This window comes from Furipterus horrens, unplaced genomic scaffold (genome assembly GCF_987537825.1).
Source record: "Furipterus horrens unplaced genomic scaffold, mFurHor1.1.pri manual_scaffold_4, whole genome shotgun sequence".
Lineage (NCBI taxonomy): Eukaryota > Metazoa > Chordata > Mammalia > Chiroptera > Furipteridae > Furipterus > Furipterus horrens.
The window spans coordinates 141,188,980-141,211,256 of NW_028327174.1; the positions used below are offsets into that span (position 1 = coordinate 141,188,980).

Consider the following 22,277-nt stretch of genomic DNA (forward strand, 5'->3'; position numbering starts at 1 on the left):
TTTCAAAGCATCAGCTTTAAAGCATTCTTTATTTAGGGAACAGTTTATTCTAATTATTCCTTATTAGACTGTTGAGTTTTTTTTCTTTTTCTAAATGAAATGGATAGTGATGTTGTTATTAATGTAATTGATGTCAGAATTTCTTATTGAGCAGTAGTTCACACACAGCCAAGAATAATGTCCATTGTGACAACCACCAATACTAATAGTGCTGGGCGATTGTGTTAGTCATGTTTTCAGTCACTGGGCTTGGAGAGAGTTAATCAAGAAGTGCTGTAACAGCTGGTACAGCGCCTTCTGGTGAGGTTCTGACAGTGAGCTATTGTATACTGTGACAGTGCTCTGACAGTTTATCTGCATTTTGTATACAAGCATTTTTGTTTTCTGGGCACCATGGAGTTTATGTAATAGCTTAAGCTTTTGATGGTGTCTCCAGAGCTCAGTGTTTTTCTCAGTTGTGAGATTCATGGTAGGGTGGGGAAGATACTTTACTTGCAGTTTTGTAAAGCACTTCAAATTCTCAAAGAAAAAACTGAGCTTTTGTGTTTGGTTTCGCAGGTACTGTTGTTGGACTCTACTTGAATTACTAAAGGTAGCTTAAAGCAAAGCTTTTCAAATTAAAAGGGGAAAATGCCCACTCCCCACCCCACCCCCAGTATCAGCTCATGGTTACCTAAATAAATACAGAAATAATTATAAATGCAGGAGTGACTTAGTATCTTATGTTCAAAATGTTAAATTAGTTTAGGTGAGACTATTAAATATCATTCTCATCAGACAATGGATTTACCTGCCTTTTAAAAATACCCATAAATATAGTGCTGAGATTATTAATCCTTATAATTAAATTTTTCCAAGTATCCTACTGAATCAGTGTGGTAAATTAGCAGCATTCAACTTCAAACTAGCATTGCAAATATGGAAAATAATTTAAATCTATCTGTATAACAGTGCAGAGGAACAGTGCACTTTAATTTTCTTAAAGCATTACTAATTGCTTGAGTGATTAAATAGAAACTAAACATTTACACGTTTTCTTTTTACTTTCAGTTTTCCCGTTATTAATTTTTAATCTGACTTCAAAACATGATAGGATTGGAGAAAATAGTGATTCATTTATAGTTAACTTGTAGATCTTTTTCCACTGCGATTCGTATACTTTTCTGTGTTACATTTCATCAATATATTAGTTACTGCCCATGTCCCAGCCAGAGGGCATCTTACATCTACTGATTACCAAAAATCTTAAAGTACAATTTTGTATAAACAAATGTAAGAATAGTTAACCTTGAGTGCTGATTGCAAGCATAATTTTTTAGCTGTTTCCAATATTTAGTGTAAGGCTTATCCACACAATATATAACCGTCCTCTCTGGCATCATCTATATTCCTGTATAATGATTGCTTACATACTGACTGCTTTCACCTAGACTGTAAGCTCCTTGATGCTAAGGCCTGTGTAATAATAAGTACTTTGTAAATTTTTGATAGATGGATAAATGAGTAAGTGAATCTTGGTTTATGTATTTGGTACTTGGTTTTTCAACTAGATTCTGAGCCCCTTGTGGATATTGAATTTTATCTGTGTAGTCTCCCAGAGTCCTGGTCATTTTAACCTTTATTATAAAAACCATGTTTTTATTTAAACATAATATTTTAAAGTTACATTCTTACGTAATTGTGTTGTTTTATCCCAAAGTCTCTTCAGAAAGTGTTTAGTAGGCAATATGAATAAGAATGAGGACTGCCATTTATTGAGGAGTTATTAAGGGCTCTAACTTATATTAACTCATTTAATTCCTCAAAAGAACCTTATAAAGTAAATACTATATGTTGAAAATTGAGATACGGAGTTTTAGTAATTTTCCTAATGTTTTATAGCCCCAAAGTGGCTTGATGTTTGGGGATTATTTTGGAAAGAGATTTTCAGTGACTATATAATGTAAAATTTCCTGCCCTCTCACTTTGGTTCCATGATTGATTAAATCCTCATGTGAATTTCACATCTCTAATAAAAGAAATAGCTGGTCCTCTGTTGGAGATGGGTGCTTAAAGAACCATTTATTTCAGGTGAAGAATATAGTGAGTTCTGACTTGAGAGGAGGAAAGAGAGCTGATATTAACAGGAAATTTTTTCTCTTTGAACTATAGATATAAATTAAAATTAAGGAATCGTGCTATTTGTCCATATTTAATTAGCTTAGTGCCGCAAACATATATTGAGTACTCACTTTGAACAATATATGCTGCTAGATCCTATGGAAGATGCAAACTTAAATGAGCTTCTTGCTGACTGTTGATCAGAGGTGCTAGGAAGTCAAGAAACGGTCTGTTTCAGAATTAGTAGAAATTAGTAATAAATAACACAGGTATATAATCTCTAGTTGTGAAAAACTCTTGAATAGATTTTTTTAATTCCAGGTTAAATTAAATAATTTTTTAACTCCAGGTTAAAGTATGTGCAACAGAGTTAAAAGCATTGACAAGAACTGTAGTAAAGAATGAAGAGTACAGGCGATCATTGCGGCTAGACAGAATTGCCTTCAAGGGATCTTTCTGAGAGAATGTTTTTTCTTTTTATCAAGTCTTCAGTTTGGCAGCTTTTACAAACTCCATTTTGAAAATGTTTCCAAGCTTTGCATAGTGGCAGTATCGTAGCCAATGAGGTTTATTCAAGGTGCAATTATTGCTCATTGAAAATGTTTCTAGAGTTAATTAGGTCAAGAAACAGCAACTCTTCCGGATTTTAAAGTGATAGTCATAGACTAGGTTGACAATTTATTCCTTTATGTCTGATTGTCAGGTGTCTCAAAGGACTCTTTATAGTCTTTCTCCCCTATAATAACATACATGGCTAAGTGCTGTTTGGTGAGAATGAATTCAAAGCAGGAAAAGTTAGTTGGACGGATTGTATCCTCAAAGTATATATATTCCAAAAGGACTAAATTCTCAGGTCTGTTAACGAGGAAACATCTGGTGATGAATTCTTCCTCTTTGCTCCTCAACCCTCCCAGTGTTTCTCGTAGTCAATGAATACCGCCCTCATCTTTTCTGCTAACAACTTTTATTTTCTGTTTTAGGTATAATCTTATTAGTTAGGATGCAACTTTATTTTAATATCTATCATATTTTCTTAGGCTGAATCTGAAAGATAATTTCTTAGGGTAAGGTCAGCAGAAGTATAAACTGTTGGTTGATAAAATAGTTAAGGCCTGTATTTCTGTAAGTTTTGCTGTTTCTAGTTTTGTTTAGTTTTTTTAGAAAATAAACTTTCAGTTTTAAAATGGGAAAGCATTCTCATATATCTCTTAGTTATGCGGACTGAAGGAAGTCTTAGCTACTTTGATCTTTAGACTATAATCAAGACAAATATTTCTTTGGAAATAAGATATTCCAATTGTAGACAACATAAAATAAAAACTTGGTTTCTATTATTCCTTGAAGAATGAACATTTCTGGGTAGCTGAATTTTATATAAAATTAAGAGTTAATAAATTATATTTATACTCCTTAAAGATAACAATTATCTAATTTGTCATTTTCTAATGGTCACTAAAGCTACTGAACCTCTTATATTGAATGGTGGAATTATGTGCACCAACATTATTTTAATTATTTTTAGTTTGTTTTTTCTAAAATATACCACATTTTCATGCTTTATAAAACTAAAAAAGTATATTAAGTCTAATTTGGCACTTGAAAATAACTTACGGTTTCAGTGTTCCAGCCAGTAGTAACTTCTTCCTCTTCTAGTTTGCTGTTTCTGTTGTGCTTATGAATGTGATAGCTTAATAACTTGTGTTGCTCTGAGTAGGGTGTATAAATATCATCCAAAAACTTCATGAAGCCCTGGCTGCTGTGGCTCAGTGGATTGAGCGTCAGCCTGCAAACCAAGTGTTGCTGGTTCAATTCTCAGTCAGGGCATATTACTAGGTTGCATGTCAGGTCCCCAGTTGGGACCACAAGTGAGAGGCAACCACACAGTGATGTTTCTCTCCGTCTCTCTAAAAAATAAATAAATACACAAACAAATAAATTATTAAAAAAATATAAACTTCATGACTTGTTTGGTTGGTCAAATACAAATATATTTTTTCTTATAAACAGTATTCGAGATAGCTGAGTTTTAGAGAGATAAGCATTTGTTGTTACTAGAGAAAAAAAATAATGTTTATGTTTACCCTCACAAATTGTGTTCATAACTCATGGTAAATATCATACCCTCTGATAGAATAACCATCTATTTATGATGACTTATTCTGTAGTAGTCTACTTTTTTCTTGAACGAGATTCTAGAAAGATGTCAAAAGCACTTGAAAATAAAAGGTCTTCTCATGTGAAGTCTTTAAAGTTGATTCTTTTATTACCACAAATAAGTTCCTCAAAGTTAAAATCAAGTTGTAAATTTCTGCATAGTAAAATTTCCTGTAGTATTAGCTATCGTAGGCTGACCTTGTGATTGCTTTTTTAATCCTGAAATAATTTCCACTGTTTAAGTATTATTCACAACTGCAATTTTATGCCACTTATATATACCTTTCCAAATAGCACTTGACCTCTATCTTTTTACATTTTTGCACAAGCTATTTCAATTGTTTTGGAAGAACCTGTCACTTATCAGTTCAAAGACACCATTAAAATTACTTCAGTCATTTTCTATACAGATGTGAAACCAGAGGCTTAGTTTTCCTCTAAGTCCCTAATCAATGTTGTTATATATTTGCAGACCCTGTTTTTACAAAGAAAAACATTATTTTGAGGAAATTACTTAACAAAGAAATGTTAATTATAAATGAAATTGTCATTGGTTATCATGAATTTCAAAGCATAACAGGAAAACTGATTAATATAGAATATGTTGCTGCTAATCTACAGTCTTGTCCCAGATCACTAGATAATCTGGAAATAAAACTGTTATTTGCTACTTATGCATCTAAAAAAGATTTATTTTTTTCAAATGTGGACTAACTTTAGTTATTCAACTACTCATATGTAAGAAATTAATATTATAGCTATTCATGTAACTTCTATAAAGAGTCTTTTAAAGTGAAGGTGTTTTTTATTAGTTTCATTAGGGGAAGCTTTTATAACCAGAGAAGTTCTTGGGATTTTTGCATGAATAGTACTGCTTAATAATAGTACGGTCTACCTGCCGTATATGAGCAAGCTAGGAAAGGATAAGAGGAGAAAAACTTCTCTTAACTTTTCTGGTATATTTGAAAGAAGATAGGCCCCGGTTGGGTCACTCATTTGGTTAGAGTGTTGTCCCGATACACAAGATTGCAGGTTCAATCCCTGGTTAGGGCAAATATTTGTTCCTCCTTCTCTACCTTCCTTTCTCCCCATTCTCTCTAAACTCAATAAACATATCCTTGGGTGAGGGTTAAATAAATAAATAAAAATATTTTTTTTTCTTTTATACTACTTTAAAGTGTGTTTAAAATATAAATATATGAGGTCTGTCTGGAAAAAGTCTACCCATTGTTAATATAATGGTTTGCGTGACATCAATGTAACCTGGCAGTCAAGGAGAGTGGACTGAAACACACATGCATGAACAATGACGACTTCATTGTACTAGTTAGTGGGGGTGGTAGATGCCATTGAATGAGCATGGTACTGTGTGGCATTCTCATTCAAAATTACTGGGCACTGAATAGAGCAACAAATTTTCATCAGATTTTGTGTGAAGCTTGAACATTCCTCCGTGGAAACTATTTGAATGATTCAGAAGGCCACAGCTATGGGCAGTTGGTGATTGGCAGCTTGATCATGACAACACGTCTGCCTCCTCATGCCTCACGCCTCACACCTCATGCAGAGTTGGTTTTTTTGTTGTTGTTGTTGTGTTTATTTTTTTGTGAAACATCAAATTGCCCATATGTCTCACCCCTATAGCCCAGATTTTATGCCCTGAGACTTAAGGCTTTTTCTGAAACTAAAATCATCTTTGAAAGGAAAGGGATTTCAGACCATTGATGAGATTCAGAAAAATAGGACGGGGCAGTTGGTGGCGATTGGGAGAGCTGTGTGAGGTGCCATGGTGCCTACTTTAAAGGAGACTGAGGCGTCATTGTCCTGCGTACAGTGTTTCTTGTATCTTGTATCTTCTTCAATAAATGTCTCTATTTTTCATATAACATGTCCGGATACCTCCTGGACAGACCTTGTATATCTAAATTAAGATTATGTAGTTTGTTTTGATTATTTAGGTACTATTTATCATGCCAGTTTCTCAATCTAATAATAGATCTGTTAACATGAATTAAACCAGCATGTCTAGAAACTACCATTTTTGTTGAATTATTTTTATGTATTTGTTAGAGCCTTATAGAAGAACATGTAAGAAATTGTATTATTATGAAGAGACTGGTCTTTTTGTAGAAATGAAGGAAACAGTTTTTCTGTGTGTGTTTATATTTTACCAAAGAACACTAGTGGCTTCACTTGACTTTTCAGAATACTGGGTGTTGTAGTAGGGTAGTTGCCATGTTGAATTGTGATTATTTACAGAAGTCCAGAAGCAGTAGCACTCTTGGGCTCTTGGAAGTTTTTTGTTTACCAATGTCTTTTATTTGCCATTTTTGGTATTTATTTTTTTAATTCATATCCACTGACAGTTGAATTAAAAATATATACTATATATTTTAAATGAATTGTCAAGTATAATGAAAAGTTACATTAATGAAGTCAGACTCCTGCAATTTTAGGTTTTATAATTGAATAATACTGGTGGGGTGGGGAGTACAATGTAGTGTTGGTTCTGTTTTTTCCAATGGAATTTCAGCAATGTCTGTAGATAATTTAGAAATCATAGTACTCATATATAAACTGTTTAAATCTCCAGTATATTCTCTGTATATGACTTAAAAACATTATAAAATTACTATAGAATAAAGCTTTAATAACTTTGTTTTATCTGAATATATTTTCTTAATTTTTAATAGGATACAACATCTATTGAAAAGATGTCAAACTGTTGTGAAGAAACGTAAGTATAAAAGTGGAGTCTGTAGTGTTCTTATTAAAAATGGAAACAACTTGCCACATTTGAAAAATAATGTGTGCATGTAGTGGAAAGATAATATAATGATGGCCTTTTTTTGGTGTATTGTCTAAGACCTGAGTTAGACAGTCATAACCCCATCTTACAGTAGGGGACTTCTAGCCATGCTAGTTTTCATACAAAATAAGTACCGATCATTCTTGTTTCTTGTCTAACTAAAGTAAGTTAAATTATTTGTCTTGAAAGTACATCAAAAGAGATTTGCTACTGTGTTGTTGACACACATTCTGTTAATGCTGAGATTTTCCTCTGCTTCAAAAGTTGCCCTCGGTTGATTGACGACACAGATACAATATCTGCTATCCAAAGTTAAAACTCAGCTGCATGCCACAATGAAAGAAAAGCTGTGTTTGTGATGCTGGGACACAATTCATCAGAGTCCAGTAATGGATCCCCAGCCAACCTGTATTGTTTTAGTTGACTGAAGTGCACCATGGGAGTGCTGTCTTTCACTAATAATGCTGTCTTCTGTAGATCGAGGCCCCGAAAGCCATGGCAGCAGACCTTCTCAGAAGTTTTTGGCACTCGTTGGAAGATCCTGTGGTTTATTCCTTTCAGGCAGAGGCAACCACTGCGAGTTCCCTACCACTTTGCCAATCACGTCTAAACAGATGGATGGTGGGCACAGATGGGTCCTCCATGCTGGAAATGCGTTACAGGTTTTCTGATAATAGAACGATGACAGTCTTCAAGTCAATTAAAATCCACCCACCAATCTTAGGCATCACAATGTGCCCCAGGCTTTATTTTAATAGTGATCTTGATCCTGTTGTGGGACTAATACAAGATCTATATTTAAGTTTTAAAGCATGTTTACTTTCAAATTAGCTTTCCACAGGGATTTCTTAAAATGCTTTTGTTATTAAACTCAAAAGGCACTGATTGGATTGAAATAATTGTACATAATCTCTTTTAGTACTGACAATATTACATATTTTAATTTATGGGAATTTTGAGATGTTTATTTAAATTTTTCACTCTTAGAGTACTAACCAAATTTTAATTTAATTCTTCAGGTTGTACAAAAGGTTTTACACTGTACAGTATATGTAAATTTTCTTTTTCAAATAGAGCTTAAAATATGTTAATACTTTTATATATGCTGCAAGATTTTTTAAAATGCAGCATAGGATTGAACAATAACAAAAGGGCAGTGTTTTCTTAGAAGTCGCTTTCTAATGTTTTCACCAAAAACAAAAACACCACTAAAGTAAAGTACCAACTATCTACCTTATTTTAAAGGAAAAATTGATTTTTTTCATGTTAACTTTCCCATCTCTTTTTCCTGTACTGTATGTTAATATATTTACTTCAAGTAGAAAATTTTGACTAAGTGGGCATGTGTTCCTATTTTACCCTAAGATTTTGATAAGCAAAAAGGAAAGAGAATTTGCAATAATTCCAGATACCTTTTCTAGTGCAGTTATACCAGAATGTGTGTTTTTAAAATGCTGGCATAACCAGGTAATATATACTGTACAGTATAAAGAGGAATATTGTGCTTTTGAAAAAATATATATACTTTTTACTTTTATTTAACAATGTCTACTAATAGATCTAAAATTACACATTGAAGGTTTATACATAAAAAATATTGGCCAACTATTCCTGAAACTTTATCTATAGGAAATTACTAGTAAAAATGAGTAAATAACTTTTGTATACCTATAATTACCCAATTGAAATTAAATTCTAATTGGCCGACTATAATTTGGATTGAAAGACTTTTTTGTAGCTAATGTTAGGAAATGACCATAAATAAAATATAATGATCTACAGTTATCATTAGCATTGTAAAATTTAAATTGCTAAGAGTGATGGTCTCTTAGCATAGAACATTTGTATGAAAAGACCTTCAGCATGCTTGAAAAAAATTTAGCTTTAACATCTTTTCCATTACAATATTGCAAAATCCATGTGTATTTTTTGAAAATTTATGTACTTACAGTCTTTCCCTTGAAGAGAGGATTGAAGGGGTCTGCTATTCTTGCAGCATATCAATAGTTTTCTTTTACTTAATTTTGATAGTAGGGACTCATACCTGAGAAATCAAGAAATAGTTACCATTGTCAGCAGTTAACTATACTGTGGTTAGTTCTTTCAGAAATTGTAAATATCTTCTAAAATAATAGGATAAGCTGTTCTCAGAGATATAAGTGCCATGTCTTACATATTCTGATTGTAATGTTTTATTATTTAAAAGTTTAGAAGTGGCAGATTAAAATATGTATTGGTGCTGATAAGATGCATAGTAAATTTAATATGAGAAATGTATTTGTAGAGCTTAATGAACCACAACATTAGTATGTTCATGTCATGGAAATGTGTTGACCAAATTTGGCCTGGTGAAGAACTGTTATGAAGAAGTAATATATAGATATTATAGATATCTATCAGTAAAATGCCCTACCTAGCTGTATACATTCCTTTCAAATGAGGACCTTGAGGAAACAGCAAAGTGAAGGGCAGATCCCTCAAAGAGCTTTATAGACATGGTTATACTTCATATAGTAGCAGGAGCTACCTTGAAAGGTACCTGGGAGGTGCTCAGAGCCAACTTCTGCCTCAGTAATGAGAAACAAAGGTGTCCCTTTCCCACTCTAAGAGGTGTTTGTTTTTCTTAGATTTATCATTTCTAGGGCACATTCTCTTCCCTCTTTTTTCTCTATACCCTCATTGGTCTGATCCCTCTGTGCCTGATTCCTCTGGTACTGCAATACAAGCTAATAGACTAAAAGCAAGGCATAAATTTATTTTGTTTGAGTGGCAGAATGGTACATATCAATATATTTATATAAGAATCTATATTAAGATACACACACACACACACACACACACACACGCTGTAATTTTCAGTATCCCTAAATTAGTACGCCTCATTGTGGGATTTGTTAATCCTTGTTAGAGAGAAAACCCAACAGATAATTTCCTAGGGCGTGCATAAACTCTATGGTGTTCTCTCTGCGCCCTCTTTTGGCTAATTGATGTAATTATACTGGCTCTAGAGATTTACTGCCCCACAAGTAAATTGTATAGCCAAGTTCAGAACCTGTCAGAGATATAGACTTAGGGGACCATATGTACAAAACTGTTATATTTTATGAAAATTAATGGTTCCTGTTCATGATGTCATATCTAGTTCATACAAATGGTGACTACTTTGCTTAATTTATGCATATTACATTTTTTACGGTCATTTACAAATTTATATCATCAGGATAAACAGTGTAAGTCATTTTATAAATTTTATTTTATTTTTTAAAATGTTATTTTTATTTATTTTTTATTGTATTTTTTCATTAACATTTATCCCTGCTACACCGTCTTCCACCTCTGCCCCACGGCCCTACCCCCACAGTCACCACACTGTTGTCTGAGTCCATGAGTTCTTATTCTGGCACATTAAGTCCTTATAAGTAGAAAAGTATTACTTTAAAATTACTAGTTTATTAGAAAACACAGAAATCTATTATAGTAATAGTGGCAAGCAAGTATCTAATGTGTTTTACTGAATATCTAAAAAACATATTTAGTTTTTTAAATCTCAGTTTTGGAATGATTTTTCTCTTTTTTTTTTTTCTGATTCTATTGCACTAAAATAATAAGAGATTAATGATTCTTTTTTACTTTTCATTCTTTTATTAACTCTCCTACTCAGAGTCCTAGCTGTAGCTTTAGTAGCCAATTTATATATTCTGTATAACCATGAAAAATTAATAATGTTGCGTTTTAGAAAATAATTATGAGTCGTGAGGTAACTGATATAATCTATATGTTGGACAAAGTAGTTTCTTATAAACATTTTATTCCATTTTAATAAGCAAATTATATTTTAAAGGTTGTTTTACATCAGCAAAGCCATTAATTGGGCTTCTGGAAGTGAGTTTTACCTAGATATTATAAGTTATACCTCTTGAACAATTATATTTGTTCTTTCCTTAAACAAAAATCTTAATGGGCTCAAGATTGTAGGCAAAAATTGACCGGCTTTACCATCTCCTAAACAACAGGCATTCATTTAAAGTGCTTTAGGTACTTTGTAACCAAGACTCACAGTTTAAAAGTATCAAGTTAAATGATGTCCCATTATAAGAAGAATACTATTTTGCTTAAAGGTTGTATTAAAAATACTGTGGTTAGCATAAGAGATAGTTATATTTAAAATTTTAATGTATTGATCACTGTAACAGAAGAAAGTATAGTTTACTTTTAACAGTAATAGAAGTAGAGAACATAAACTATATAAAATTCAATATAAAAGTGGAGTTAAAACTTCTATGAGAATGACTATCCATAAATTTTTGCTAATATTTAGAGGTATTTTTTCTCTAAGGATGGTAGCTAATTATAACTATCCTTCATCAGGCTTTTTTAAGTCACTTCCATACAAGCAATTAGTTGAAAACATGTTTTATCCAAAGGGGATTAATAACTCTGAATGCTAATCATGAAGACTTAAGTTAGGACAACACTTCCAATCAGGAAGTGTGAAGTAACTTAGATTATGGCCACACAACCTTTTACATGTTAGGTCGTGGGGTAGGTGGAGTGTTCTCAAATGTATTGCTGTAAAATCACAATGTATCCAGCCCTGGTTTACAATGACATTAATATTAACAAAGCTGCTAGTCTCTCCCTAAATTTTTCTCTGCTTTCTAACTACTTCCCTTATGCTTCATGGAGAAATATATCACCTAGCTCAAGATTACTATACTATTGCTGCTTCATTAAATAAGTTTTATACATGACCTCTAACATACATAGATCTATCTAGAATTTATTTGATAAAGTTTATATTTACATTAAATAAATTTACTAATAGATACAAGTAATAGTTTTCTTTTTACCCATTTCTACCACTGTGGCTTTCAAAAATGTAAGTATTTACAAATGTAGTTAGTTAAGTCATGTACATTTAGTATGTTCTACTTTCTAGTAGTGTTAACCTGTAATTAATAAATGAGTTAGTTTATTACTTAATGTTCACATTTGTTACTTTCTATTCTAAGAATCATCCTCTGAATTTATATATAAACAAATTTCATTATGTTCTGAATTTAGCCATCCTCAGTTGAATTCTAGAATAGTCTATAGTAGAATGTGAGAAAGAAATAGAATCAGCTTGCATGAAGTATTTGGAACCAATGTTGTTTTTCTGTGTATTATTTAGCACTTCTGCTGCCATCAGGATAATGGTGGTTTAATTTCAGGAAAGTGACTGTTTCCTTAGACATCTCCTTTCATTATCATTGTGCAGTTTTTAACAACAAAATTTATTATATATATATTTATGGTCTGTTCTTTAGATGTTGTAATAGTGACTGCTAGTACTAATTTGAAATAGAAATAACAATGCTATTTAAAATTTTCAAATTATTGCCAGTGTTTTTCACTATCATATGTATTTTTTACTATTACGTCCTTCTCCCCTAGTCCACCATAGAAGGACATAGAGTACAAATGAGTAGTGAGTAGCCAGAATTGCAGAAAGAAATTATTAAAATGGCTAGAAGGCTGGACAGAGCATGGATAATCAGCATCTCAGCAACAGGATAGACGGGATACAGTTTCTGTGACATCAGAAAATCCCCTTGCTACAATCATTAGCCTTATCTCTCGCTGATAACATTTTACTATAAGAGTTATTAATGCATGTGAGCATTTAGTTTGAGTTATCTAAGGAATGTATATTGCTGATTCTCTTCAGCTGGTCAGACACCTTGAGAAATTATAAATACTGTAATTGTGTAGTGTATGGTAACGGAAATTGTTAAGAATAATGTGAAAGGTGCAGCTCTTTAGTGCTAAGGAGAAATGAAGAGATTACCCAAAGTCTGATTGAAAAAACTGGGACCTTTTTCACAAGTCTTCTATTGCAAAAAAATGATATTAAGTACTATAGTAAATATTGTCACCAGAGTAAAAATAAATAATTTATATATAAGGGATGGTTTTCATTTTAAAATTTGTGCTATTTTGGAGTTCTTGATACCTTGAAGTTCTCCGTACCAATTAGTATTGTGAATACCTGTAACATGTAGTGTAGTGCTTGGTACAGTTCAATACTCTGATCTTTTTGGTATTGATAGTTTTATATATAAACGAATGAGGTGGACAAAATGGCAGCAAAACAGGTACGTTTCTTTTTGTGGCTTTGCTTGCCTGTTTGACTAAATACAGGGTTTAATTGCATAGACTACAGGGAAAGGTTGTCTGCATATTGCAAGCTCTGTGTTCTTGCCAGTGTTCATTGGATGATATTTTAACCTGGTGCCTGAAGTTAAGTGTTTTACAACCTCAACAACTAAAACATCCTGGTGCTACTCATTTAGCATTGAGTGCCGTTTTTATTTCCTGTACCAAAGAGTTAATTTTCTTTTTAGTTGACTGAGAGTTTTCATTTCACATCTTTGTGTTTACAGGATAGGATTAAATATTACTAAGAACAATTTTGATTAACAAATCTTAGTTTTTACACACTGCTGCCTCAATTTAACTGGTTTTAAATGTCTCCCATTGAATTTTCTCTTTTTTTAGTTAGGCAGATTAGTATGGTTTTTCATTTTGTATTTTAATATAGATTGGTGACTTTAAAAGGTACTTTAATGGGCTGAAGTTGCAAAAGAACTTTTCACAAGGTATTTTGGTTTTGCTTTATTTCTGCAGGAATACATGAGAAATAATAAACAGTCTACTTTTATTTCTATTAATGAACTTATAGATCATTGGGCTCTTTTAATGAATGCTGAAACAAAATTCTAAAATGAAAAGGTAAGGGCCTTTTCTGATCACAAGTGAAGAATTCTGCATCTGCCTGTGTGTATAGTCCTTAATGCCGTTAAAGAATGATATTGTCATTTGTCTGTTCTCCAAACAAAGATAAAATTGAAGAACACTTTAAAAATATACCTATATATAAACATTTCCCAAGAGGAAACACAGATGTGCTTGATTTAAATGAAACTGTAATAGAAAATTGAACTTTACCAAAAAGGTCTCTATGTCGTTACTCACTTTACTTAAAAAGTTGAGTATTTTAAAAATTAATTTGGCTTCGTGATTCATTTCATGAACAAATGGGAGAAAAAAGACCTTTAGAGGTACTCGTAAGTTTCCAAATGTAATATTGCTATGTATACTGCTCTGGTTTTCTTTGTTTTTCCAGTAACTTGGAAAACACTCATTGAGTGCCCTTAAAACTGTGGCTGAAATGGTTTAAAATTCTGGCAGGAAAATAAGTATATATGTAATAGAAAAGTAGTCAGTCTCATTTCAGAATGGTTTGTATCATTTTCACTCAACAAAAATCCTCTCATTGAATGTAGATATATGATTTTGCAGTGAATTCTGAATGGAAAAAAGGAATTAAGTCTGAAATTTATATTAAACATGACTTAGGGTTATTTGAATGATATCTAGAAATACAACTATACATATCGTTACAGGTAAAAGCAAAATTTGAAAGCAAAATGGAAAGAAGCAACATTATGTCTCTCTAATTGTCAACAGAATTGTCACAGTGTATTTGCTAGATTTTGTTGCCACAATGTTAGTACTGAATTATTCAGCTCGTTTATATATTATTTAAATTAATGTGGCTGAATGCAGTTATTTGTTTTAAGTTATTGGAGAGTAGAGAGAGCTCCACTATCCTCTGTCTACCAGAGATGAATAATGAAATTTCTAATTTAGCATAGGAGAATAAAGCAACTAAGTGATATGATAGGAAGAATTTCCGCCACAGAGATACTTGGACAAGTGTGTTGCAAGTCTAAGCGGGAACAGGATGGGCTTTGGGAGGACTGAACACAGGTTATTGTGCCTGTATGAGCTTTATGTCCCTGGAATTAATATTTAAAAAAAAATCTGACTAGCAAGTTTAATGAATAGTCAAAATCTGTGACATTTTGAGACTCCTAAAATTTTTTATCAGTGTCAAATTGTATCTAATATTATATATCCCCAAACCAAAGGACTTCTTTTTTAATAGGGGTATATTCCAAGTGCCATATAAAGATCTTGTTTTTAAATTAGGCAATTATTTCATTCTGTGCATATGTTTACATCTGAGTGCTGTTTTGCTGCATTGTCTGTTTTTCCTTGTCTCTTTCCCTTAGAGCATTTAAAGGACATCTCCACTAACATTTCTAGTGCTAGTGGTAATACAGAAAATAGTAGTTGAGAAAAATAGATTGAGAGGAGGGAGGGAAAAAAGTACAAGTGCAAGCCATGTATCTGAGATATACTTGTTTAACTGAAGAGTACACTGGTTCTTAAAACGAAAAGAAACTGTGTGTCTACCTTAAGAATAATGTTGTTTTTTAATTTATTTTAGTTAATTTAGTTTTATTCATGTAATATTTCTATTTTTCGTTGCAGATTGTTTTAAATTTAAATCATAGAATTTCTACTTCTCTTGAAATGTATTATGTAATGTATTTTTAGAAATCTTATTTTTAAATAAATATTTTTAAAAACAAAGAACTATCTTTTCCTCCACTTCTTTATTTTAAAATCAAACCTAATTTTAGATTTTAGTACTATCAGTGTAATAGGTCATATTTTTAGTTTTATGCAATTTGGATAATTATTTAAAATTATAGCCTTAGAATATTGTTCTACCATAATCTTAAAATTCATTACAATATTCATGAAGAACTAGGTATATATGCTCAGGTTAAAATTAACATACAATATTCCGAATTAGGCATATTTGTCCTAGAGATAACCCAAATGACTAAATTGAGTCACACAAATTATTTAACATTTATTGCGTCAGACACTTCCATGGAAATATTTGTTTTTTGAGGAGTAATTTACATAAAAATGTGTAGAGTTTAACAATATGTCTAGGTATTATTTTATTTATTTATTTTTTTAATGTGTTCTATTGATTACAGTGTTACATTTGTTGCAATTTCCCTTCCCTCTGCTCCGCTCCACCTGGTGGCCCTCCTCCCTCCCCTTGTCCCCCCCTTTTAGTCCATGTCCATTGGTTGTACATATAGTTCTTCTCAACCTCTCTCTGTCTATTCCATTCCCTCCTACGATGTTTCTTAATTCCTAGACCATCTCCCTCCCTCTCCCCCTTCCCCTTCCCTGCTGACCTCCCCCACCAATATGCTCCCCATACCTATAGTTCTTTTTCCACTCTCATCGCCTATTTAGTTTGCCTTTGCTTCAATTCCCTACCTTCTGTTGTTGGTTGTTGTGATGCAGTTTTCATTTTAGTGTTCATAGTTTTGATCCTCCTTTTTCTAACCAGTCCTTTTAACATCTCATATAACAGTGGTTTGGATCTAATGAACTGTTTCAGTTTTATTTTGTCCTGGAAACACTTTCTCTGCCCTTCTATTCTGAAAGACAGCTTCGCTGGATAAAATATTCGTGGTTGTAGGTTTTGGATTTTCATTGCTTTGAATATTTCTTGCCAGTCCCTTCTTGCCTGCAAGGTCTCCCTTGAGAAGTCAGCTGATAGTCTAATTGGGACCCCTTTGTACATGATTCTTTTCTTCTCTCTTGCTGCTTTTAAGATTCTCTCTTATCTTTAACTTTTGACATTTTGATTATAATGTGTCTTGGAGTGGTTCTCCCTGGGTCCAGTTGTTTTGGAACTCTCTGTGCTTCCTGGACCTGTAAGTCTATTTCCTTCCCCAAGTTTGGGAAGTTCTGCTTTATTATATTTTCACTTAATTTTTCAATTTCTAGTTCTTCTTCTTCGCCCTCTGGCAATCCTATAATCCGTATATTCGATCACTTATAGCTGTCCCAGAGGTTTCTGATACTCTCATCCTTGCTTCCTGTTTCCTCTCTCTGCACTGGTTGACTGTTCCTTCTCTATGTTCTGGTTTGTTGATTTGAACTCTGGATTTTATTTCCTCACCATCTGTCTCGTATGAGGTTTTGTTCCTTTCAGTATGAGCGTTTTTCAATTCTTTCTCATCTTTTTCCAGATCTTTTGTTAATTCTGTAAGCCACCTGATAACAATGGCCCTGAACTGAGCCTCTGACAGGTTTCTTATTTGTTCATCTGTCAGGTTCTTCATCTGTTGCCTGGTGAGCTGCGCCACCGGGATTTCTATAGTTGTCTGTCTCATTTTGACAGCTGCGTTTTGTTTTCTTGGGCTGGCTATAGGGGGCGGTGCCTGTGTACTTGTCACAACCCAGCGACTGGCGGTGATCTGCAACCTTTTTCGCTGCGCTGTGGCCCTTTGTCGTCACAACCCAGTGACCGGCGGTGGTCCAGCAACCTTTTTCGCTGCGCTGTGGCACTTTGTGTGGGGGCGGAGGTCCAAGATGGATTCCCGCAGTTATTCTGCTAGGAGACTGGGATCCGTACTCCCGCCCTCTGAGCCTCACTGTTCGGGGCGATGTGGTGGTTGCTTTTCCAAGCGTTGGGGTCGCAAGCTGCCGGGGTTAGACTGCAGCTGAGACTGCTCTCCCTGCCGCTGTCCCTGGTGCTACTGCAAACAGCTCCGCCCCCTTTCGCTCTTCTTACCTGCCCAAAGGGCGCCGCTGGTTTATAACTTTGTACGTTGGGCTTCCGTGTAGTTTTATTTTCTGGAATTTCTAGTTATCTTTTGTTTTGAAGTAGTTGTATTCCTCTCTAGTTGTAGAGGGAGACCGAGCGTGTCCGTCTAAGCCTCCATCTTGGCCGAAAGTCTCTAGGTATTATTTTAGATGTAGAAATATTGAATTACTTAAAGCCTTTGCTCTAATGGAGTTATATTCTAAGAGATTCTGGATAGTTTTTTACTGACAAATTTCCATAGTCTGAACTAATTGCTTTATTTGTACATAGTTGTCACAAATAAGTGTATATTAATTAGTATTAATTGTCAAAAATATTATCTGAAAAGACAAATCATTGTGTCTTAGAAACAATGAAGGTGTAAAAACTGCCCTGAGGATGAAGGGCAGGGGCTTGACTTTATTTTAAATTTTTTCTTAAGTTTTTATTGCCATAAAAGTAACATTGATAAATACTTTGGATTAATGCATATTAAATGACTTGGTAGAGTTGCATATAAAAGTATAAACTTTGTTGAATTGGTAAATAAGTGCAAATTGTTGCATTTCTTACAAACTTTCAATGATTACAAAACTTTAATCTTGTTCCTTTTCCTGTTTCCTTTGCTATGATTCTAAATAGCATTTTTAATAATTATGATTTCTTAGTGATGATAAATTACAATTCTCATTCTTCCTGGTCTCAGGACTCCTTTATACTCATAAAAATTATTCCAGGCCTCGACTTCTGGCCAAGATGGAGGCTTAGATGGACATGCTTGGTCTTCCTCTGCACCTAGAAAGGAATACAACTACCTCAAAACAAAAGATAACCAGAAATTCCAGAAAATAAAACTACACGGAAGCCCAACATATGAAGTTATAAACCAGCGGCACTCGTCGGACAGGTAGGAAGAGCCAATCAGGCGGTGCTGTTTGCGGTCGCACCAGGGACAGCGGCAGGGAGAGCAATCCCGTCTGCAGTTGAGCCCCAGCAGCTCCTGACCCCAACGCTGGGAAAGGCAGCCCCCGCGTTGCCTCCGACGGTGAGGCCCAGAGGGTGAGAGGACGGATCCCGGTCTCCCAGTGGAGAATAACGGCAGGAATTCATCTTGGACCCCCGCCCCCACACAAAGTGCCATAGTGCAGCGAAAAAGATTGCGGATCACCGCCAGTCGCTGGGTAGTGACGACAAAGCGCTGCAGTGCGGCAAAAACGATAGCGACTCACCACCGGTCGCCGGGTTGTGATGAATACACGGGCTCTGCCCCGCACAGCCTGCCCAAGTAGCAAAGCAAAACACAAATCTGTCAAAATGAGGCAGACAACTATAGAATTCCCGGTGACGCAGCTCACCAGGCGGCAGATGAAAAATCTGACAGACGAACAAATAAGAAACCTGTCAGAGGCTCAATTCAGAACTATAGTCATTAGGTGACTTACAGAATTAACAAAGATTTGGAGCAAGACGAGAAAAGATTGAAAGCCACTCATACTGAAAAGAACGAAAACACATATGAGACAAGTGGTAAGGAAATAAAATCTAGAGATCAAATCAACAAACCGGAACATAGGGAAGGAACAAACAGTCAACAAGTGCAGAAAGAGGAAACAGAAAGCAAGGAAAGTGAGGAGAGGCTCAGAAACCTCTGGGACAACTATAAGAGATCGAACATATGGATTATAGGATTGCCAGAGGGCGAAGAAGAAGAACTAGAAATTGAAAAATTATGTGAAAAAGTAATGAAGCAGAACTTCCCAAACTTGGGGAAGGAAATAGACTTACAGGTCCAGGAAGCACAGAGAGTTCCAGAAAAACTGGACCCAGGGAGAAACACTCCCAAGACACATTATAATCAAAATGTCAAAAGTTAAAGAGAGAATCTTAAAAGCAGCAAGAGAGAAAAGAAAAGAATCATGTACAAAGGGGTCCCAATTAGACTATCAGCTGACTTCTCAAGGGAGACCCTGCAGGCAAGAAGGGACTGGCAAGAAATATTCAAAGTAATGAAAATCAAAAACCTACAGCCACAAATACTCTATCCAGCGAAATTGTCATTCAGAATAGAAGGGCAGAGAAAGTGCTTCCAGGACAAAATAAAACTGAAAGAGTTCATTAAATCTAAACCACTATTATATGAGATGTTAAAGGGACTGGTTTAGAAAAAACAGGATCAAAACTATTAACATTAAAATGAAAACTGCATCACAAGAACCAACAACAGAAGCTAGGGAATCAAAACAAAGGCAAACTAAATAGGCAACAAGAGTGGAAAAAGAACTATAGGTATGGGGAACATACTGGGGGGAGGTCAGCAGGGAGGGGAAAGGGAGGAAGATGGTACAGGAATTAAGCATAGTAGGAGGGAGTGGAATAGACAGGAAGAGGTTGAGAAGAACTGTATGCACAACCAATGGACATGGACTAAAAGGGGGGGACAACTGGAGGGAGGGGAGCCACCGGGTGGAGGGGAGCAGAGGGAAGGGAAATTGGGACAACTGTAACAGTATAATCAATAAAACATTAAAGAAAATTATTTCAGGCCTCAAAGAATTTTCACGTATGTAGGCTGTCTTTATCAATATTGATTTTATTAGAAATTAAAACATTTTAAATCCTTATTTGAATATAATAATAAAACCATCACGTTAACAATTTATTTTTATTTAGAGACCCATGATTTTAATTGTTTGCAAATCTTTAATATCCGCCTCATAAAAGAATGTGGATTTCATACTACTTCTGCTTTCAGTCCATTGCATTGTTATTCTAATTGAATTCTCTAGAGAAATTCGGTTTCATGAAAGTACCATACAGAAGCTCCTTGATTTAACAATGGGGTTATGTCCTAATAAACCCATCGTATGTTGAAAATATTGAAAATGAAAATGCCTGTAATTTATATAAACTACTGAACATCATAGCCTGGCTAGTTTCTACTGAATGTGTATTATTTTCACACCATCGTAAAGACGCAGAATCTTAAGTTGGGGATCATCTGTAATTGGGAAGAAAAAAAAATTATTACTTATATATATACACACACCGTATTTTTCGCACTGTAAGATGCATCTGACCATAAGACACACCTATGTTTAGAGGAGGAAAAGAAGAAAAAAGTACTCTCAACCAAATGGTGTACTAAAATATTTAATAAAATATAACAATAATATTTCAACCATGTAAAGTGAACAGCAGTCAACCGGTATTAAGAACCATTATCACTGTCATTAACAAATGAAGAAAGATTTTAAGGTTCAAGTACTCTTCTAGTTTTCTGGGAACCCCAAGAACTCATCATCGCTAGTGTCAGAATTTATGAAACTCAGTGGGTCACAATCACCGATATCACTTTCTTCGCTATCTTCATACTGACCAGATGCCCTGAGATTCAGCAGTTAAGTGGGACATTTAAGCGTCCCCAGGGGTTTTACATGGGCCCAGCACTTCCTCTCCTAACAGCTGTCACCACCGCTGACAGGTCAGGTAATAAATATCATGGTCTGTGACGCATTATTTGCTCCATAAGACTCACAGTCATTTCCCCCCCCCCCCATTTCTTGGGGGGAAAAAGTACATCTTATGGAGTGAAAAATACATTATTTATATTATTCTCACCCAAGGGCATGCTTATTGATTTTAGAAAATGGGGAAGGGAGAGAGAGAAACATGGACTGATTGCCTCTCATACACATCCTGACCAGGCACCGAACCAGCACTAGGCATGTGCCCTGATCAGGAATCAGACCTGCGACTTTTCAGTTTATGGGATGATGTTCCAACCAACTGAGCCATGCTGGCCAGGCAAAAAGAAAAATATTTTAATAACTTTTTAAAGTGACTGTGTACTTACATGATACTACACAAAAACTCAACATGTGATGTGTTCTTAAAGTTTAGTTGCAATTTTGAACCAGAAACAATACCAAGAAAATTTTCATACTGTTATATTAAAGTCTGTTGGTCTCTTTTTCACTTTGTAAACTTCTCTTAACCCATACACGATTTTGTGACATCCTTCATTGGTCATTTGGAAATATTGGAATAATGCAGATCTTACAAATGTTGACACATTTCATTCTATATAGTTAAATTAGATTAAATTAACTTAAAAAATTAATATTACCACTTCTTGCCAGAAAAGTAAGTACTGGAAAAATGTTAAACTCATAATAACATGCTACATTTTTCAAAATTCTAATTTTTCACGTGAAGGCTTGAATATTATCATTGGTAACCACATTTTGTCCATAGTTTTCCTCGAAGTGACATGTTCACTCATTTTTGAGAAAACATTTGCCATATACCCACATGTGAAAAACCATGGTTCCATGCAAAACATGGCTAGTTCAGCTTGCAACTCAGTCACACCAGTTCTTTCCCTCTATAATAAACAATTCTACTTTAGAATACAGGTGAAATGCTTTGTGTATTGGCCATGTTGTCAAACTATTAAAAATATAGTCAAAGTTCCAGAATTAATAGTTAATCATTTTTACTGATTCATAAAGGGTATTAAATACATTATTTGCATTTGTATATTCCTGCTTTTGAAGCACTTAAAACAGCATCCTTAAAGATTCACATCTCTTTCGCTTTGTTATAAAGAGACAAAAGCTAAAAATACATGATAATATTACAATACTGGAAGATCATATGAGAAGCTGCCAGATACTGTAGGTGAACAAATGCTGCTACGCT

The 22,277-nt window shown here is 34.3% G+C and overlaps 1 protein-coding gene and 1 pseudogene across 1 annotated transcript in view; both read left to right on the forward strand.

Annotated features, from left to right (window-relative positions):
• The window catches only part of ZDHHC21 (zDHHC palmitoyltransferase 21), a 69,115-nt gene extending 59,806 nt beyond the window's left edge, over positions 1–9,309 (forward strand). Inside the window, exons 8-9 of the mRNA XM_090274093.1 lie at positions 6,948–6,991; positions 7,541–9,309. Coding sequence (XP_090130219.1) covers positions 6,948–6,991; positions 7,541–7,673 — 177 coding nt within the window. The 3' untranslated portion in view covers positions 7,674–9,309. The remainder of the gene's footprint in view (positions 1–6,947; positions 6,992–7,540) is intronic.
• On the forward strand, positions 2,633–2,816 carry LOC150012961 (U4 spliceosomal RNA; annotated as a pseudogene).
• Positions 9,310–22,277: the final 12,968 nt, after the last annotated feature.